General features: G+C 45.6%; 1 protein-coding gene and 1 non-coding gene across 3 annotated transcripts in view; both read left to right on the top strand.

The window, feature by feature from the left end:
* PDS5A (PDS5 cohesin associated factor A) overlaps window positions 1-20958 on the top strand; it is a 734756-nt gene that overhangs the window by 540531 nt on the left and 173267 nt on the right. For both annotated transcript variants that reach the window (XM_029589173.1, XM_029589180.1), the window contains exons 27-28: window positions 8264-8396; window positions 10144-10263. In XM_029589173.1, coding sequence (XP_029445033.1) covers window positions 8264-8396; window positions 10144-10263 — 253 coding nt within the window. The remainder of the gene's footprint in view (window positions 1-8263; window positions 8397-10143; window positions 10264-20958) is intronic.
* Window positions 10811-10913, top strand: LOC115082782. Its single transcript, XR_003854271.1, has one exon. It is a non-coding gene; the product is annotated as a U6 spliceosomal RNA (small nuclear RNA).

A 20958-nucleotide genomic window follows, 5' to 3' on the forward strand; every position in this document is an offset into this window, starting at 1 on the left:
TTATTTTTCCCTATATGCAACACCTTGCACTTGTCCACATTAAATTTCATCTGCCATTTGGATGCCCAATCTTCCAGTCTTGCAAGGTCCTCCTGTAGTGTATCACAATCTGCTTGTGATTTAACTACTCTGAATAATTTTGTATCATCCGCAAATCTGATAATGTCACTTGTCGTATTCCTTTCCAGATCATTTATATATATATTGAAAAGCACCGGTCCAAGTACAGATCCCTGAGGCACTCCACTGTTTACCCTTTTCCACTGAGAAAATTGACCATTTAGTTCTACTCTCTGTTTCCTCTGGCCTATTCTGGACCTCCGTGCCTTGAATACATTTCTTCACAAGGAACGGTTCAGAATGGTATCCCTGGGCACCATGCTTCCTCTACTTCAACAAGGGGATTGGCTCTGCTCTCTGGACCTTCAAGACGCATACGCACATATTGCGATCTCCCCTCCTCATCGCAAATATCTGCAATTCGTGATGGGTCACAGTCACTATCAATACAAGGTACTACCATTCGGCCTAGCCTCGGCGCCTCGAGTCTTTACGAAGTGCCTGGTAGTCATGGCTGTGCAGTTACACAGCAGAGGCATATATGTTTTTCCATACCTGGACGACTGGCTCATAAAAAGCCAGTCGAATCAAGGAGCCCTCTACTCTCTCTGTCTCACCATAAGGCTTCTAAACTCATTGGGATTTCTAATAAATTACCCCAAATCCCAGTTGACATCGTCTCATCTTCTCTCCTTTATAGAAGCAGACCTAGACACGACACTGTCTAGAGCATTCTTACCCTACGACCATGCGATTACGCTGTCCAACCTTGCCAGCTTTGTCCGCTGTCGGAAAAGAGCCTCCGCTGGCCAGCTATTCAGGTTGCTTGGCCACATGGCATCAACAGTCCATGTCACCCCTTTGGTACGCCTTGCCATGAGAGTGACCCAGTAGACTCTAAAATCCCAGTGGCGACAAGCTATCAACCGCTGTCGTCCCTGGTACACATAACCAGCCAGCTTCGTCTGTCCCTTGCATGGTGGAAACACAAAGCCAACTTACAAGTGGGTCTTCCTTTCCAGCAGCCGGCTCCTCAGGTGACCTTAACTACGGACGCCTCCGACCTAGGTTGGGGAGCCCATGTCCAAGGCCTTCAAACTCAAGGGACTTGGACAACAGCCGAAGGACCCATCAAATTAACTTTCTGGAGCTTCAAGCGATGCGGAACGCCCTTTATGCATTTCAGGACTGCTTCTCCAACAAAGTTGTCCTGATTCAAACAGACAACCACGTTGCAATGTGGTACCTGAACAAATGGGGGCACGGGCTCTTATCTGCTGTGCCATGAGGCGGCGCAGATTTGGGCTTGGGCCCTGTCGCATTCCATTCTTCTGCGAGCCACTTATCTAGCGGACACTCAGAATGCACTGGCAGACCACCTCAGCCGACGTTTCTAGCCCTACGAATGGTCTCTGGATCCCTCAGTTGCGAGCAGAATCTTCCACTGGTGGGGTCATCCGACCATCGATCTCTTTGCGTCCAGTCAGAATCACAAAGTGGAACACTTCTGCTCTCTGCACAGAGACCGCCAAGCACCAGTCACGGATGCCTTCGCCCGTCCCTGGAACAAAGGCCTGCTTTATGCGAATCCTTCGATTCTGCTAATAAGCAAGACTCTCAGGAAGCTACCAGGGCTTAATGATTCTCATAGCCCCATATTGGCCATGCTAAATGATTCTCATAGCCCCGTATTGGCCACGCTAAATTTGGCTTCCCATTCTTCTCGATCTTTCTGTCCAGGACCCCATTAGCCTGGGCACATCGCCCAACTTCATAACACAGAATCACGGCAAGTTATACCACCCGAACCTCCAGGCCCTCTCTCTGACAGCCTGGATGTTGAAAGGCGGATACTACAACCACTCAACCTTTCAAGTGACGTATCTCAAGTTCTAGTAGCTTCATAGAAGCCTTTCACACGGAAATCCTACCACTCTAAATGGAAGAGATTTACCTTGTGGTGCACACAGAAGGGCTTCGATCCCTTTTCTTGCCCCACATAGAGTCTGTTAAATTATCTCTGGCACTTCTTGGAATCAGGTCTCCAGACATCATCTATCCGAGTGCACCTTAGTGCCATTTCTGCTTACCATCAGGGAATAGGGTATGCCCCGATAATGGCTCAACCCCTGGTGAGTTGCTTTATGAGAGGCTTATTACAGCTTAAGCCTCCTCTAGGGCCACTGGGGGTCCTCAGTGTTGTCCTTGCATGGCTCATGCACATGCCTTTTGACCCCTTGCACTCCTGCAAACTCAGATACCTTACATGGAAAGTTCTTTTCCTAGTAGCCATCACGTCTGCTCGCAGGGTAAGTGAGTTACAGGCCTTTGTGATCTACTCACCCTACACAATGTTCCTCAATGACCGGGTGGTTCTTCGCACTCACCTTATATTCCTTCCTAAGGTGGTAACTGATTTCCTTTTAAATCAGTCCATAGTCTTGCCCACTTTATTTCCAAGGCCTCACGCTCACCCAGGTGAGCGAGCTTTGCACACTTTGGACTGTAAGCGTGCTCTTGCATTTTATTTAGACCACACTACAGCCCACAGGAAGTCCACCCAACTCTTTATATCTTTTGATAAGAACAAACTTGGGAATGTGGTGGGCAAGCAAACACTGTCAAACTGGTTAGCAGACTGCATTGCATTCTGTTACCAGCAAGCAGGCCTTCCACTACAGGGACAAGTGAAAGCACACTCAGTCAGCAATGGCAACGTCAGTAGCACACCACCGTTCAGTACCGATTGCTGACATCTGCAGGGCTGCGACATGGAGTTCTCTCCACACCTTCGCAGCTCACTACTGCCTGGACAAGGCTGGATGACAAGATTCTGTCTTTGGCCAGTCTATCCTAAGAAATTTGTTCCCAATGTAAGAACCCAACTCGTCCTACCTCGACCTGCTGTGAATTTCAGGCTGCCTCATCCTTGCCAACAGCACCCCATTTGTTGTGCCTGTTGCACGTGTGTGCTGCTTGGCCTCATACGTATAACTCAGCTTGTAGCTTGCTATTCGCCCATATGTGAGGACTACCATCCTGCTTGTCCTGGGAGAAAGCAGAGTTGCTTACCTGTAACAGGTGTTCTCCCAGGACAGCAGGATGTTGGTCCTCACGAAACCCACCCGAACCCCGCGGAGTTGGGTTTGCTTACGTTTAATTATTTTATTTTTCTCTCATACTTTTGCTACAAACGAGACTGAATGGGGACCTCTGGTGGCTACAGGGTTAGTGGCATGCTGGGTATGCTCAGTGTGCCAGTCAAAGTTCTAGAAACTTTGACAAAAGTGTTCTGTGACAGGGCTCCATCTGATGATGTCAGATGGAGCCTGCAGTCCTGGGAGAACACCTGTTACAGGTAAGCAACTCTGCTTTCTCTTTTACAGCATACTCATGAAAGCACACCACGATATCTCTGGGTACATTACCCCTTGGGCGGGCAAGAGATCTGTGGGCTCTATCCAGCACTATTTTAGGTGTCTCCTCCATGCCCTCTGTTTTTTTCTATATTAGGGCACATATATTAGAGACAACCAGTGTACAGTCAGAATATGCAGCTTCCTCAGATATGCCCCTAAAGTGCATATTCTCTCTTCTAGATCGATTTTTCCAGGTCTTCCACCCAGTCTTTAAGCACAGAATTGTCTTCCTGTAATTGTTTGTTCTTGCTGGTTACTCTCACATGCAGTCTCCTGGTCAACCAGATAGAAATTTGCCTCCATGTCCAAAAGTAAGAGCAAAACATGCTCACCATTATCCACTAAATGCAGTAGACATCCTGTAATGATTCTGGGTGGTGACTTTCAGTACAGAACCCATCATTGTATACCTGTAGTTGGGATTATTTTTCCCTCTGTGCATCACTTTATACTTGTCCACATTAAATTTCACTCATTATTCAGATGCTCAGTTTCCTATTCTCACAAGTTTTCTGCAGTTCCACGACATACACTGTTTTGTTTTGTTTTTGGTTTTTGTTTTTTGTTTTTTTTTAACAGCAGTGAATAATTTTGTGTCATTTGTAAATTTGATCACCTCATTCATTCTTTCCTTTTCAAGATCAGTTATAAATGTTAAACAGCACTAGTCCCAGTACCAGTCCCTATGATAATACACTAATGAATTTTCTCCATTTGAAAAATTGACCATTTAGTCCTACCCTTTGTTGCCTATCTTTTAACCAGTACCACTCCACAATAGGATACTGCCTCCTGTTCCATGACTTTTGAATTTCCTGAGGAGTCTCTCATGAGTGACTGTCAAATGCCTTCTGAAAATTCAAATACACTATATCCACTGGCTCACTTGTATCTACATGTTTATTTCAAAAATATTGTAAGGCAAGACTTCCCTTTGCTAAACCATGTTGACTCTTCCCCATTAAGCCAAGTCTATCTGAATGGCGAGTGATTTTGCTTTTAAGAATAGCTTCTACCATTTTATTCAGCACCAACAGGCTCACCAATCTATAGTTTCCTGTATTACCCTTGAAATCTTTTTAAAAAATCACTGTTATATTGGCCACATTCCAATCTTCAGATATTGTGGTTGTTTTAAATAATAGGTTACATTTTACTAATAACCGGTTTGCAGTTTCATGTTTGAGTTCTAAGACTCTGGGGAGGATACCATCTGGTCCTGGTGATTTTTTACTCTTTAGTTTGTCAATTTGATGTATTACAACCTCCATTATCACATAGATTTGCTTTAATTCAGAATCCTTGCCGTCAAAGAATGTTTCAGGCATGGATATGTTCCCAATATCCTCCGTAAAGACCCAGGCAAAAAATTAATTTATTTAGTTCTGCTATTTCTTTGTCCTTGTTGAGCACCCTTTTTACTCCTCTTGTCATCTAGCAGCCCAACTGACTCCCTCACAGGCTTTTTGCTTCAAATGTACTCGCAAAAGATTTTGTTCGTTTTTACTTCTCTGTCATGCTTCTTCTCAAATTCTGTCTTGGTCAGTCAAACTATTGTGTTGCATTTAACTTGCCAATGCTTATGCTCTTGCCTGTTTTCTTTATTTGGGTCTACTTTCTATTTTTTTGAAAGATGCTCTTTTGGCTTAGCTCTTTCACCACACCATTAAACCATTCTGGCAGTCGTTTGATCTTCCTTAGAATTGAAAAGGCCAGTTTCCCCATCAGAGGTATTTTACTGGAATTTATTTTGGTTTTGACCGTAAATCAGAAGCCCTCATGATTCTGGCTTCCTGATCAATAACACTGTTCCAAAATTTCACACAGTTAGAATTTTCTACAGGCAACTGAAGAAACTGGCAGTTCAAGCTTGGTTTTGGATCAAGGTAGCCATCCTGCCTGCCACAAAAGAGAACCCCATGATTGTCAGTACCTGCAGGATGTCATCTACATGTTAGCTCAGGCATGTGTTAGGGAAAGGAGTTCTTACTGGGAAAACAAAGGTCCCAACAATAATCATGGGCACAGATCCCCATTTTGCTACACAGCTTCACACAGCACTCACTGCTGCAGGATAACATAGTGAAAAATAGCATAACTAGCAAAATTTTGGAAGACAGATCAATGATAGTGCTATTTAAGGGTTGTAACCCCAAGTTTAGTGCATCCCAAATCTGACTACTAGAAACTGGAAGGGCATTGAAACAAATGGATATCTGTGTACAACTTGATTTTCTGCATTTTGCAGTAAGCTAGAGATGCCTTTGGATAGTTCCTTGAGGAGTATTGTATGCAATTCTGGTTGTTCCATATCAAAAAACATATAGTGGACCTGGAAAAAGTCTAGAGAAGGGCAGCAAAAATGATAAACATCATGGAAAAGTTCCCTTATAGAGAAAGGCTAAATGAATGAGGGGCCCCTTAGTTTGGAAGAGAGACAACAGAGAGGATATGATTGAAATTTATAAAAGCAAGATTGAGTTGGAACGGATAAATAAACAGTTAATTTCCTTTCAAATAATACTAGGACAAAGGGAACACTCCATGTAATTAGCAAATGGCAGATTTAAAATAAATCATAGGAAATATTTTTTTTTCACTTAGCATACAATCAAGCTATGCAATCTGTTGCCAGAGAATGTGGTCAAGGTTCCTAACATAGTGGGGTTCAAAAGAGGACTGGACATATTCCTGAAGGAAAAGTCCTTAAATAGTTATTAGCCAGGTAGACTTGAGAAATCCCATGCTTACTCCTGGGTGTGAGATTCAAGAAATAGATCAACTATTGGGGATCTGCTGGGTACTTGCGACCCAGAATGGCCACTTTTGGAAATATGATGCTGGGCTCAATGGTCTAACCCAGCACAGCACTTCATATGTTCTAACCCAGCACAGCACTTCATATGTTCTAACCCAGCACAGCACTTCATATGCTCTAATGTACAACCAAGTACACATCTGATTCTCCAGGTAACCAGGCTATTAAATTAGCCCAGCTTTCAGACTAAATATATGATATTCTCCTTAGACAATCAGGATGTGAAATCAGTTATGCGTGTGAATGACATCATCTAACAACACAGAAGACAAAACTTTTACTTGCTAGAGAGCCAAGATCTAAAGGGCACAAGACAGGTTTGAACTTGCGCTGTTAGCAGCCTGGAATATAATTTGGCTCATCTGGATAAAGCAAACCATTATATGTTGTGAATGGTTTGAGTTACACAGGCTAATATAACATAACATAATATAACATAACATAATATAACATAACATAACATAACATGTTGTGAAGGACTGAGTTGCCCAGGCTGGGTAAACAAGCGTGGGAGTAGCTTGCTTATTACGGCAGTTACTACTCCAAACCAATTAGCTAGATACTTCACTTAAATGCAGCTCCAGCACTGCTATCTACGATGGCGGGGGTGGAAGGGAAATGGAACCAAAAACGTTATTTAAAGGGACAAGAGTAACAGAAAAGTATGAGAAAAAAGAATTTGTGAAAGCTTGCTGGGCAGACTGGATGGACCGTTTGGTCTTCTTCTGACGTCATTTCTATGTTTCTATATATATGTATGGTTGAAATAAAATGTCCTGCTAGGATGTGGCAAGATGTAAAGATATTTTCATTAAGTAGGAGTTACTGTTTTCTGTCATATGGCACAGGAGTAGAGCAACAAAACACTCAAAAAAAAAAAAAAAAAAAGAAACAAAGATTAAAATAATAGTCCCAAGTTGTGCAGCCACTTGGCAGTTATTGCAGAACATGAAGCTTAGTCAAATTCCCTTTGAACCTCTGCTCTGAGTTTCTAATGAGACCTTGGCCGCACAAGCAAAGTGAGGACTGTTTAATCTTTCACGTATGCATATTGTAGCCACATCTTCCTTCTCCTGAGCCAGTATGATTGAACAATGACCATTGCTTCCTGCGTAAGTTCAAACCAGTGGGATGAATTATGGGATGAGTTTCTTAAAAAAATAAATAAAATTAAAAAAAGTTAAATATACAAAAACCTTAAAAAAGGCCTAGTGTTAAATTGGGACTTGCAATACCAAGGATATTTTTGAGCAGAACTGTCATGGTGTCTCCCTGCTGCCATAAGCCTCTGAACATCCACTAATAAGCAGTAAAAGTATTGCATTCTAGTCACTGGAGAAAACTGCCATGTGACGTGCCTACTGGAGAACAATCATTTTACAGATTCAAACATTTTTTTTCTCCGTTTGTAAAGAAATCCAGTGCCTGTCTTTTTAGATAATGCTTAAAAATGTTTGTTTATTATTGCTTGATTAATCGTAATAAATTGCATTGGTAAAACAGTCAATAAAAGCTGCGGGCCTTGTTTTGAGGGTGAACAATGCATGCAAGTGAATCTGGTTCTTTGAACATACATGTTAAGTTACCTGAAAACCAGGCCTATTTTGCAGCCCTAGAGGACTGGAATTGTGCACTTCAGAGCTAGAGTCTTCAAAATATCAACTTGTTTTGTTTTCCACTCTTATGTCCTTTTATGGTCATGTTCCTGTTATATTTGTACAGTATGTTTTGGTGTAACTGTTAGAGCACAGCCACTGGCAAACTTAGTGCATACCAGAGTTGCAAATGCTATCGCTAGTCTGGTACATACAACGCTCTTGCAAGCCTTATTTTCCATGTTTTGTTTTGTTTTTCTGCCTGAGATGTTTGTACAACTTAAATAACTGAAACATATTCAGTGATTCTAGGGTGGGATTTGCATGAATAAAACCACACACCTTGTAACAAAACTTTCATTTCCTTTAAGGTGCCTGTGGTTCATGCTTGAGGTTTTAATGACAAAGAATGAGAACAACAGCCATGCCTTCATGAGGAAGATATCAGAAAGCATCAAACAGACAAAAGATACCCAGTCGCCAGATGATCCCAAGACAAATGAGGTGAGAAAATTTGGCAACCCCATAGCAAGCACAGTATACCAAGTGTTCAAAAGGAAATTTAATTTTGAAGGAATTATCCCCGCCCCAATTTTAGGTATAATCATTGCATTTATTTAATCCTAGTTGGGTAGGGGACATCATACTACAGTGCTCGAGAGTCATAAAGCTGTCTGGTTTTCTGATTACTCCTAATGAATTTGCATAAGATTTTTTTTTCCTTCTCTCCCTCAGTTTTTTCAAGCATCTGAAATATTAGACATCTAGCGGAAATGTAGGCAATCACATAGGCAGAGTCTGTCTGGCAGGGTTCTTAGAAGGCCCAGTTTTTAGACTACAGCCATGCTAGTGTTGTAGCTATTTACTTTATTACAAAACTTTGTGGTTGGACATTGGAAGAGGAGTGCTGGATGTGAACTAAGTTGAGGATCTTGTATGCTCATCTTCGAAATACAATGCAAATGAGAGAGACAACAAATATTGTCATGAATAAGAAGAGTTATCTTAAGAAGTCCCTTTCTATGGCTGACAGCTGTGGTATATCCTTAGTAGTATAGACAGGAGTAACTGAGCAGACTGGATGGGTCGATTGGTCCTTTCCTGCCATCATCTACTACAGAGGTCCCCAAACTTTTCAAGAGAAGAGCCACATAGGGCATTTTACAACTTTCAATGGGGCTGGAGAGGGGGTCTCTCCCTTGGAGTTTGGTGGGATGGGATTCGGTCCCTTTGGATGCTAGGATTTGGAGGGTTCAGGGTTTCCAGGAGTGTAGCAGAATACAGTAACAATTCTAGATTTCTCAGAAGTTGGCAACCCTGCCCCAGCCCCAGGAACATTGCTACATGCCTTTCTCTCCTCCTTCCCCTTGAGGTAGGTAGGGTGTATGTGTAGTGCATACCCTTCTGTTCCCCCTCCCTCCGCTTCCACTTCACTCATCCTTTCTTTCCCTCTCTTCCTTTCCCTCTAATTTGCTCTCACTCACCCTTCTCCGCTCCCTTCCCTCTAACACACCACTCCCCATCTTTTCCTCTTATTCCCTCCCTCCCTTATCATCCTACTCTCCACCTTTCCCTAGTATTCCTTCCCTTCACTCAATCTTCTCTCCTCCTTTCCTTTCTCTTCACTCTTCTTATTCAGTTTTTCCCCCTCCTTTCCCTTCTTTGTCTCACCCCTCCTATCCCCCACCCTTTACATTTACTCCCTTCCTCTCTCTTCTCGCTTACCACTCTCCCTTCACCTATAACACCCTCCCTTCTAGCCTCTCCCCTGATTGACTGGTCATCCTCCCTTACCTTACCTGGCAGGTCGTCTTCTGCTGGCAGGGTGTTGCTTCCCCGCCAGTGGCAATTTTCATTGGTGGGTCAGGCCAGTTCTTCTGCTGCTGGCGAGTCCTGGCCTTCCCTCAGCGGCAGTCTTTGTCAGTGAGCCCAGCCAGGTCTTCCCTTACTAGCTGGGGCTGGGTAAGGTTGCCAGCGTTTCTTCCACTACTACACGTTTTAAAATTTAAAAATTCCTTTGTGGGATGGGTCCAGCCCACGCTTCATAGTCTGGGAACCCCAGATCTACTGTGTTAATAATTGTGTGCAAATATATCTCATGCATGTTCATTAAGAATTTCCTGAAAAGTAAATTGGTTTGCAGTCCTCAAGGATTGCCATTTGACTCCCCTGTACTATTCTGTGACTGAAAAAGAAAATTTCTCATAGTCCTGGGCTTGAATACCTTGTGTTTCTCTGTTTTTCGTTTTAGAAGCTCTACACAGTATGTGATGTGGCACTGATTGTTATCAACAGCAAAAGCGCTTCATGCAACGCAGACTCGCCCAAGGATCCTGTGCTGCCAACCAAATTTTTCACACAGCCTGAGAAAGTAAAAACTTTTTCTTTTCTTTAGCCTAGTAGTTTTCTCTTGTTCCTTTGGGCTTCCAGTTAAGTCGTTACTGGCCTCTAGTGAAGTTTTGGTGCCATGATCCTTTATTTGCAACTTCCTGGGAATATTCCCATGTATAACTTTCTCTCCTTCCATCTAGCCTAGCTATTGCGGTTGACTGTCCTCAGCCAGAGGTCACATACTGTGGCTCTTTCTGGAGCTCTGTGTACATGTATCCTAAGTCTAGCCATTAGGTGTCGTCACTGAATAGTGGCTGAGACTCTCCCACCCCCACCCTTCCTCAGAAATGCTGCCTCTGCAAAATCCTTAGCCCAGAGCAACCTGAGAATTGAACCCAGGTGCTCTACATGGCAGTGTACAGCTCTGCTGCTAAGCAATCAGATTGCTCTAATTTCATTTTTTTGTAAGAAAATATTCTAAAAGATTTTTTTGGATATAAAAGTGTTTATTTCGGGAAGGGTTATACAACTTAAAGTGCAATACTTATGCCAGCACCTTTTCTTTTTGGAAGAAAAAGCACATCTAGGAATGTTTTGACACACATACTAAAATGGTAACAGTACTGAAAAGATTAGTAAAACCCCTGTGCAAGAATATCAAGTAAATTCCTGAAGTTTTTATAAATATATTGATTTTCCAAGTTATATTTTTTTGTAGTTAAGATAAGTTATAATAATTGATGTTGCATGTAGCACAATTACTGACCTGGTTTCATATTTCATACCAGTTGTTTTAAATGCCAACCATGGGTCTGACACAATTTGGCCTAGTTGCTGCTGTGGCAAAGAACTCAAGCTATTAATATTGCTACTCTTCCTCCAGCACCCTGATGCCATCCTCCCAGTAGTGGTCTGTAAGCATGAATTCTAGACAGCACACTTAAATAATAGTAAAAATAAAAAATATATTAACTGATTTCCCCTTCCACAAATAAGAGATTTTATTTATTTATTTATTTAAAAGTGTTTGTATACCGTCTTTACAAACAGTGTTTAATCAAAACGGTTTACATAACTAAATAAAAAAACAAACATAAGTAAAGGTTAAACTTAAAAAACGTAAGATTATAAAAATTATAAAAAGCATAAAATTACAAAAATACTCAAAAAATAAAAAAGTATCTAAAACAATAATTTACATAAGATAAATCAATATATAATAATGTTGTGCCATTTTATTTGCATGCATGAGAGAAAAGAGGTTATGTTAGAGTGTGATATATGGAATGCAGATTGAAATAGGTGTGTTTTTAAGGATTTTTTGAAATGTTTAGTTTGATATGGATCTTAAAGAGTCCGGTAGTGCGTTCCATAAGATTGGTCCAATGACTGAGAATGCTCTTTTTCTGGTGATGTCAAGACGGGCCTGTCGTGGTGATGGGATATCTAGAAGGTTTTTGTCCAGTGATCTTAGATGTCTAGCGGGTTTGTATATTCGGAGAATGGAGCATAAAGTAACAGAATTAGGAGTGTAAATGAGGGAGTGTATAATGGACAGGATCTTGAATTGTATTCTGTATTTAACTGGTAGCCAGTGTAATGATTGAAGTATCGGGGTAATGTGATTTTTTATGGAAGAGTTTGATACGTGCTGCTGCATTTTGGATCAGCTGAAGTGAGTGGAGTGTGTTATCTGGGAGACCTATATAAAGAGAATTACAGTAATCAAGCACCGAAAAGATAAGTGATTGAAGTATAGTCCGAAAATCGTGAAAGAAAAGTAGAGGGCGAAGTCGTTTCAGGAGTTGGAGCTTATAAAATGAATTTCTGGTAATTGTGGATATGTGTTGCTTTAATGAAAGGTCTGAATTGATGGTTATACCTAAGTTTTTTGCAGATTTGGAAATGGGGATAGTTATTCCATTAAATACAAGTTGGGGGGGGGGGGGCCTATGGATGAATCTGTAATTGATGAGAGATGGACTATTTCTGGTTTTTTTTTATTTAGTTTCAATCGGTTGTGAGAAAGCCATGTGTCAATAGTTGTGAGATATAAGGATACTAAAGATAATGTATGAGTCCAGGAGGTGTTGTATGGTACCATAAACTGTATGTCATCGGCGTAGATTTTAAATTGTATGTTTAGTGAGGCTAAGATGCGGCAAAGAGGTAACAGATAGATATTAAAAAGAATAGGGGATAGAGAAGAACCCTGTGGAACAACTGATGCAATAGAGTATGGTTCGGAAGAATGATTGTTTATATTAACTTGTTGAATACGATCAGATAGAAATGAAATAAACCATTGTAATACAGCACCCAAGATACCTATAGATTTAAGAATAGACATGAGAATTTGGTGATCAACAGTATCAAAGGCCGCGGAAATATCTAAGAAGACAATAATGTGATCTGTGTAAGAATCGAAAGCCCGAAATATAGTGTCAAATGAAGTCAATAGAAGAGTTTCAGTGGAGTGACCCTTGCGAAATCCATGTTGATTTGTATGTAGTATATCATTTTCTGATAGATAATTTGATAGTTGAGATAACACTACTGATTCGATCAGCTTAGCTAGGGATGTTAATGTAGCAATGGGTCTAAAATTGTTAAGATCGAAATCTTCCTTTGATTTATTCTTTATAATTCGAAGTATGGAAGGTTTTTTTTTACGGCATGCTTTTAAAGCATGCCGTAAAAGCTTCCTTGTTTTTTTTCCTAAATCAAATGTCTTCCTCCTCCTCCATTATTATTGTGAGTGTCCTGTAGAACTAAGGTCATTATGTAAAGCTCTACTTTCTACTTTCCAAATTTCTCAGACGACGAGCCCCGCACTCCTGCGGTGATACCCTCGGGTCCCTCCCCCAGTTGAGTTTCCCGAGGTGGTTTCCGCGACCCCTCGGAGGTCTACGCCTCGGTCCGGTGGCCGAACCGCGGCAGGGATCTAGCCCCCGAGTGAGAAGGGCTTGGGCCTGGCTGAGAGGCGCCTCGGTCCCGGTGAGGACTTAGCCCCGAGCGAGACGCGTTCGGCGGCTTAGAGGCAGCAGGTGCATTTCCTCAACCCCAGCAGCCGGAGACCGCCCGGGTTACAGCCGGGAAGCGCCGAGGATCAGATAAGGTGTAAATCTTTTACTTTTGGTCTCCAAGGTACGAGGATCGGCGGCGTTGCCTGCATGCGGCACGCCGTGGAGGTCGCCATTTTGTCTGCCTTGTTCAGGTATTCAGCGCCCATGGATAGGCGCCTGTTGAGCGCATATTATTGAGCGTATATTGTTTATTATTGAGCGCATATTGTTTATTATTGAGCGCATATTGCTGAACACATATTCCTCAGCGCATATTATTGAACGCATATTATTCATGGGCTCATATTGTTATTGAGCGCACATCGCTGACACATAAGCGCCGGTGCTCTGCATTCGCAAGACACGATGGAACACATAGACGCCCCGGCATCTCCAGAGGTGGCACCTCCTGCTTCTGGCGTGAAAGCTCTTGGCCTGTGCTCAGCATGCCATCTTAGAGCCACACAGAGCGAGGAGCCAGACTCCCTTTGTGCCCAATGTGAGGAGGCCGTGGGAGCCTCAGGCCAGGACCAGTCTCAACCGAGGTTTGCTGACAGTTCCCCAGGGGCCACCCCGGATCTAGCGGGCTGTCTCGAACAGCCAGGAATCCCGGAGGACCTGGTACCCCGACGGCTAGAGACCGCTTCCATTTCCTGGGTAGACTTATTTAAGGGGATTCACGCCTTTGTACAGATGCAGTCGGCTTCCCGTCCAGGCCCTGCTGCCCCGGCTGAACCTGTCCCCGGGCCCTCTCGCCCTTACCGCGGGCACCCGCCTCCGGGCAATCCGGCTCTTGCGGACCCTGATGTCTCGGAGGACGAGTCCGAACCCCCAGAGGAGGGGGAACTTCCCTCGGGGATAGAGCCATATCGTACTATGAGGCGGTTCTTTCCCAAGGAGGATCTCTCCGACCTGGTCTCTCAGTGCCTGACTGAGTTGGCTATTCCAGGCCCCAGCACCATGGAGGCATCTACGCAGAACCCCCTGCTGGAGGGTCTTCGTCCCACAGCCCGCCATTTCCCCTTCCTGCAAGCGGCACAACAGCTGATCGATTTGGAGTGGAATGCGCCGGAGGCCTCATTCAAAGTGGGATGGGCCCTGTCCGGCATGTACCCCCTGGACCCAGCAATCAAGGATATGCTGGCGTGCCCTAAGGTGGACGCCTTGGTTAGCGCGGTGGTCAAACGCACTACCATTCCAGTGGAGGGGGGGCGGCCCTCAAGGAGGCTCATGACCGACACCTGGACGCCATCCTGAAACAAACCTTTGAGGTGGCAGCTCTGTCTCTGCGAATCGCAACCTGCTGCACAGTGGTAACGCGTTCCTGTTTGTCACAGGTCAGGAACAATGCGCCGGCAGCAGACATGGAGTCAGCTCTCTCGTTCCTTACGGATGCCGCCTCTGACCTAGTCCGTACGACAGCCAAGGGGGTCTCCTCCTCAGTAGCAGCCAGGAGGCAGCTCTGGATCCGGAACTGGTCAGCCGACGCTCCTTCTAAGACTCGTCTCACTAGAATGCCGTTCAAGGGGGCTCTTCTGTTCGGCAGCGACCTAGATAAACTGGCCAGCACATGGGGTGCCTCTCCAGTACCTCGGCTGCCGGAAGACAGGTCCAAGAGGAGCCAGCGCACCTTTCCAAGGCCCTCCAGAGGTAGAAGCTCCCAACGCTTCACTCCCTATAGGAGTCGCTATCAGGCACCTCGTCCTCAGGCCAGGAACCAGACCTTTCGGACCAAGCAGCACAAGAGGGGAGCCGGCTCGGGTTCGGGTCCCGGCCGCACCCCACAATGAGAATCAGCCGATCCATCCGGGGGACGAGGCCATAGGGGGCAGGTTAACCCTCTTCTACCCCAGATGGGTCGAGATTACGTCGGACCAGTGGGTCCTCGCCATCATCCGTGAGGGGTATTATCTGGACTTCCATCACATCCCTCCGGACAGGTTTGTGGAATCTCCGTGTCCAATCCACAAGAAGGCAGCATTGGAAGCTACCCTGGCGCGGCTCCTGTCCTTGAAAGCCATAATCCCAGTACCTGCATGGGAAATGGATTCTGGGCACTATTCCATTTATTTCATGGTACCCAAGAAAGAGGGCACTTTCTGGCCCGTATTGGACCTCAAGTCAGTCAACCGATACTTAAGGGTCCCGAGGTTTCGCATGGAAACTCTGCGCTCAGTCAAGTCCGCAGTACAGCCAGGGGAATTCCTCACGGCCTTAGACTTGTCAGAAGCCTACCTGCATATCCCGATCCATCGGGACCATCAGCGCTACCTACGCTTCAAGGTTCTGGGACGACACTTCCAATTCCGGGCTCTGCCCTTCGAGTTAGCCACGGCGCCGCGGACCTTCACCAAGGTGATCATAGCGGTGGCAGCGGCGCTCAGACAGGAAGGAATCCTTGTCCATTCCTACCTAGACGATTGGCTGATCAGGGCGAAATCCCGAGAGGAGAGCCATCGGGCAACCAACAGAGTGATCTCCCTGCTGGAAAGTCTGGGATGGGTAGTCAACCTAAACAAGAGCTGCCTACAGCCTTCCCAATCACTGGAATACCTGGGAGTCCAGTTCGACACCCAGGCAGACAAAGTCAGCCTCACCACCAAGAGAAGGTTAAAACTCCAGATGCATCTACGGTCCTTGATGGGAGCCAGCCGGCCCATAGCTTGGGACTATCTGCAGGTTCTCGGTCTCATGGCATCCACCTTGGAAGTGGTATCCTGGTCGAGGGCCCATATGAGACCATTACAACGCTCCCTCCTCTCTCGATGGAGCCCACGCTTCCGGAATTACTCCGTGCATCTACCTCTACCAGCCAGACTACGGGCTCAGCTAAGGTGGTGGTTGCAGTCCAACCACACGAGCAGAGGGTCGAAGATGTCCTCCCCCACGTGGACTCTGCTCACCACGGATGCCAGCCTGAGCGAATGGGGAGCACACTGCGAAGAGCTCACCGCCCAAGGGCAGTGAAACAGAAAAGAGTCAGGGTGGAACATCAACCATCTAGAGGCACGGGCAGTCCGATTAGCCTGCCTGTGATTTGCTCACAGACTGCGGAACAGAGCAGTCAGAGTGATGTCCGACAACGCCACCATGGTGGCATACATCAACCGACAGGGCGGAACCAGAAGACAACAGGTGTCCCTAGAGATAGCCCCGCTGATGGTTTGGGCAGAGGCGAATCTCCAGGACATCTCCGCCATCCACATTGCCGGAAGGGACAACACCACGGCAGACTTTCTCAGCAGGGAATGCCTAAATCCAGGAGAATGGCAGCTGTCCCCCACAGCCTTCCAGATGATCGTGGATCAGTGGGGGACTCCGGACATGGACCTACTAGCGGACAGGTCCAATGCTCAAGTGCCCAGATACTTCAGCCGCAAGCGAGATCCGTTCTCTCACGGGATCGACGCCCTGGTTCAGCCATGACCTCCAGGGACTCTGCTATACGCCTTTCCTCCGTGGCCCCTGCTGGGCGCCCTTATTCACAAGATTCAGAGAGACAGAGGCCTAGTTCTTCTAGTGGCACCAGACTGGCCAAGAAGACCCTGGTATGCGGACATGAGAAGACTGCTGACAGGGGAGCCTCTTCCCCTGCCTCCTTTCAGGGACCTGCTTCGTCAAGGTCCCATCCTCCACGAGAATCCGGCTCAATTCTCTCTTACGGTCTGGCCATTGAGAGGGCTAGACTGAAGAGAAGAGGTTACTCGGAGCCGGTGATAGATACGCTCCTCCGAGCCCGCAAGTTTTCCACATCCCTCACTTACATAAGGATCTGGAGAGTATTTGAAGCCTGGTGCGACACTCATGGCACCAATCCACATGCGACCACAGTCCCTATTGTTCTGGATTTCCTGCATAATGGGCTTCAGAATGGTCTCTCCCTAAGCTCCATCAAGGTCCAGATGGCTGCGCTGTCTTGGTACGGTCCCAGGAGGGATGGCAAGACCACTGCCACGCACCCAGATGTTTCCCGCTTCCTGAAGGGAGTCAAGCACATTCGTCCGCCACTGAAGTGGCCAGTGCCCCTGTGGAACCTCAACATAGTTTTGGATTTCCTCGCGGGATCCACCTTCAGACCCCTCCGGGGCCTGTCCCTCCGTTCACTAACTTTGAAGATTGTGTTCTTGCTGGCAGTGTGTTCAGCATGCCGCATCTCAGAGCTACAAGTGCTGTCCTGCCATGATCCCTTTCTGCGAATCACTCCAGAGGCTATCCATCTTCGCACGGTTCCCTCTTTCTTACCTAAAGTTGTCTCACAATTTCACCTCAACCAAACCATATCTTTGCCAACCACGATGGGTTTGAAGAAATCAGAAGAAGGTCGTTTGCTACGCCATCTCGACATCAGCAGATTGCTGCCCAGATACCTGGAAAAGACAGAAGCAGTACGACAGACGGACCATCTGTTCGTCCTTCACAGCTGGAAGAAGCAAGGGGAAGCAGCCTCTCGGCCTACCATAGCCCGTTGGATCAAAGAAGTTATCAGAGCGGCCTACGTAGAGGCCGGAAAGTCACCACCTCTGCAGGTCAAGGCTCATTCCACCAGAGCGCAGGCGGCCTCTTGGGCAGAATCTAGGATGTTGCCTGCAGAGATATGTAAGGCGGCGACATGGTCCTCCCTCCATACCTTTTCCAAATTTTACCGTCTGGATGTCCAGGCCAGGGAGGACACAGCATTTGCGAGGGCAGTCCTACGCGGTCCTCAGGCAGCCTCCCACCCAGTCCGGGAATAGCTTTTGTATATCCCACTTGTTCTGAGTCCATCTGCTACACGCTAGGAAATGTTGAGATTACTTACCTGATAATCTCCTTTTCCTTAGTGTATGCAGATGGACTCAGCATCCCGCCCGGCTGCCGGTATACATGAATCTTTGCCACTTCCAGGTACGGCATGTCATTTCTTACACGAGAACGTCCACTCTGCCAGGTGTCGACGCCTTCTGGTTGGAAGCGCTGGCGGTCTCCAGCTACTATCAATCGGTCAGGGGAATCCTGTTTCACTAATTCATTGATCGGTCAGTACACATATATCCATAACAGCTTTTGCAAGGAAGATTACTGAGTTTGCTTCACTTCCTGTGGGGGTATATGTACCCGTGCTGACGTCAGATCCATCTCCAACTGCTAGCACGAGCACACTATACCCACTTGTTCTGAGTCCATCTGCATACACTAAGGAAAAGGAGATTATCAGGTAAGTAATCTCAACATTGATGGCTTAGCTGCAGAAAGGTATGTGAGCATATTATCAGAGAAGAGGTATGTGATCTCTGTTGTATATAGTTTTTCTTGATTTATGTATTCTTGGAAACCCTCTGGTTTGGAGGGATAAAGAAGTTTTGTGAGTTAACTTGCTCCAGGTATTACTGGCAGGCTGAGGTCAATGCAGCAGCCTATAAGGGATAATGTCAGTAAACTTGTTAATCTCTCTATCCATCTTCTGGTTGGTGAGCATAACTCATTTGTCTGAACTGTTTTAGCTGCATTCAAGAATAAGAAATTAACAGGTAAGAAAATATTTCTCCTTGATACCTGGATTGCTCTTCTGGAGGAAGAAGTAGGAGACCAAAACAGTAACAGAATTCAGAGACATGTAAATAAATGAAGAGGATCCCTAGTGACAAAAGGATGGTAGTGAAGTACTGTACTAGGATAATCTACACAGAGCAGCAGTTCAGTTCAAATCAAGAATGGTCTGACTACATTGTGCTTTCAATAAGGCATCTGAATACGGTAATCAGCCTGGAGCAGTGGTTTCACCCCTAAACAGCAGTAATTTAACAGCATTAAGCTACCAAGAAGGCTAAGGTGACCTGAATGGTGGGCTCATGATTTAAACCTAAATTTCACTGATCATGAGGATGCCTTATTTTGTATAAACCTCACTAACCTTGAAGGCCTATGGATTATTACAAAGCTTGGTAGTAAGACATAGAAGGGGGCTGGGGTGTTTAGCTTAAGTTTAGGTTTTCTAAGAAGTAAAGTAGAAGATGGCATGGCCTGAAATGGTCTACTGGCAGAAATGTTTGAGGCTATGACTGAAATATTTTGGGCAAGCTAAGAACAGATATGAAGGGTCAGGGGGAGATGGGGGTGCCATGCAACTCCACCCCCAACTCTATAATTGTCATTCATTTTCACACATTTGCAAGAACAATATAACGTACCACCTATTATAACAATGTTAATTTTAAAAAAGCACTGTACAGGAGGCATAACTTATTTTCAGTGGGGCGTTCAAGGTGAGGAGAAAGAAAGAGAAGAGGGCAGAGGATGGGTCAGAAGAAGGAGAAGAGGGTAGGGGACAGGAAAGGGGCAGGAGCAAAGGATGGGAAAAGGGCAGAAAGAAAGAGGGGGCAGTCTGTGTAATTCAGTTCCCCACCATCACCACAAAAGCAGCAACCAAGCCTTTCTTCTCTCCCTTCAACCCCTCCTTTTTCTTTCTGCTCCCAGCCCTCTGCTCTCCCTTCAGCCTCTCTTCTTCACCTCTCCCATGAAGCCCTGCTCTCATACCAGTTTGCTTTTTTCTCTCTGCTTCTGCTCCTTCCCCCCCCCCCCCTTGCTGTCCAGTCTTTCAGCTCCCCTCCCCTGCTTCTCTTAGGCACCAAACCTTTTCTTGGAAGGCAGCAGCATCAGTGATCCCAGAGTGGAGGCAATTTAGTCATTCTGATGGCAGATTAGAAGCAGGTCCAGGAGCCAGCAGTGGCGGCAAAAGGAGGCCCATGGAGGCATGAATGAAGACGATCAGGCAGGAGCATGGTGGTGAACAGCAGTGGAAAAGTGGGGCAGGTTGGGTATCCACAGCATGAAAGCTGCTTTGCAGAGATTAGGAAAGCAAGTCAGGTGGCAGTATAGTGTTGCCAGCTCCTACTTGAAGAAAGTCACAACATCATTATGAATAGTCTCCAGATTGGGTACAAAGTAGCTAGAACCATGTTGTTGCACAGTGGTATCAGCATAGCTAGTCACCCTAAGATTGGGGTGGATTGGAGGGATGGCTCTTACACACACAGACTTTCTCAGACACTGACACACACTCCTGCACTCTCTTAGACACATACACAAAGACTCTCTCAGACACAGACATACACTTTCTCTTTCTGACAGACAGACGCACACACACGCTTCTACTGCTGCTCATGTGCTTACTTAGCAAATGTCCTCTACTCTGGACTGGCTAACCAAGGGCACTATATCAGCATCATAAAAAGTTCTTGTGCTTGCTTCCAGTCCTTACCCAGCCTGCAGCAGCCATCTTTACATTTCCCCCTTCCCACTCTTCAAGACACACACACTGTCTCCATTTACTCTGTCCATAGCCCACTGCAATGCCCCTTCTCTGAGATCAGCCCAGGCAGCTCATAGAGAGGCTGACTAGCAGGGCACAGAACTTCCCCCGACTCTCAGCAGAACAGCAAAAAAAAAAAAGAAAAGAAAAAATTACTGGTGATAGAACACAGCCCTCTCCTTGTCTTCTGTTCTGCTCTTGTCAGTCTGCCATAAGGTGATAATAAAGTTACTGCAGTTCCTGGCATTTTTTTTTTTATTTTGTTGGCTGTGATTTGATCTTTTTCCTTCTGGCAGCAAGTGTTTTTCCCCGCCCCACAGTCCAATTTGTATTTGAAGCATAGTGGTGGGAAAGGGGAATTGAGAGGTCAGGAAAAAGACAT

Source organism: Rhinatrema bivittatum, chromosome 1 (assembly GCF_901001135.1).
Source record: "Rhinatrema bivittatum chromosome 1, aRhiBiv1.1, whole genome shotgun sequence".
Lineage (NCBI taxonomy): Eukaryota > Metazoa > Chordata > Amphibia > Gymnophiona > Rhinatrematidae > Rhinatrema > Rhinatrema bivittatum.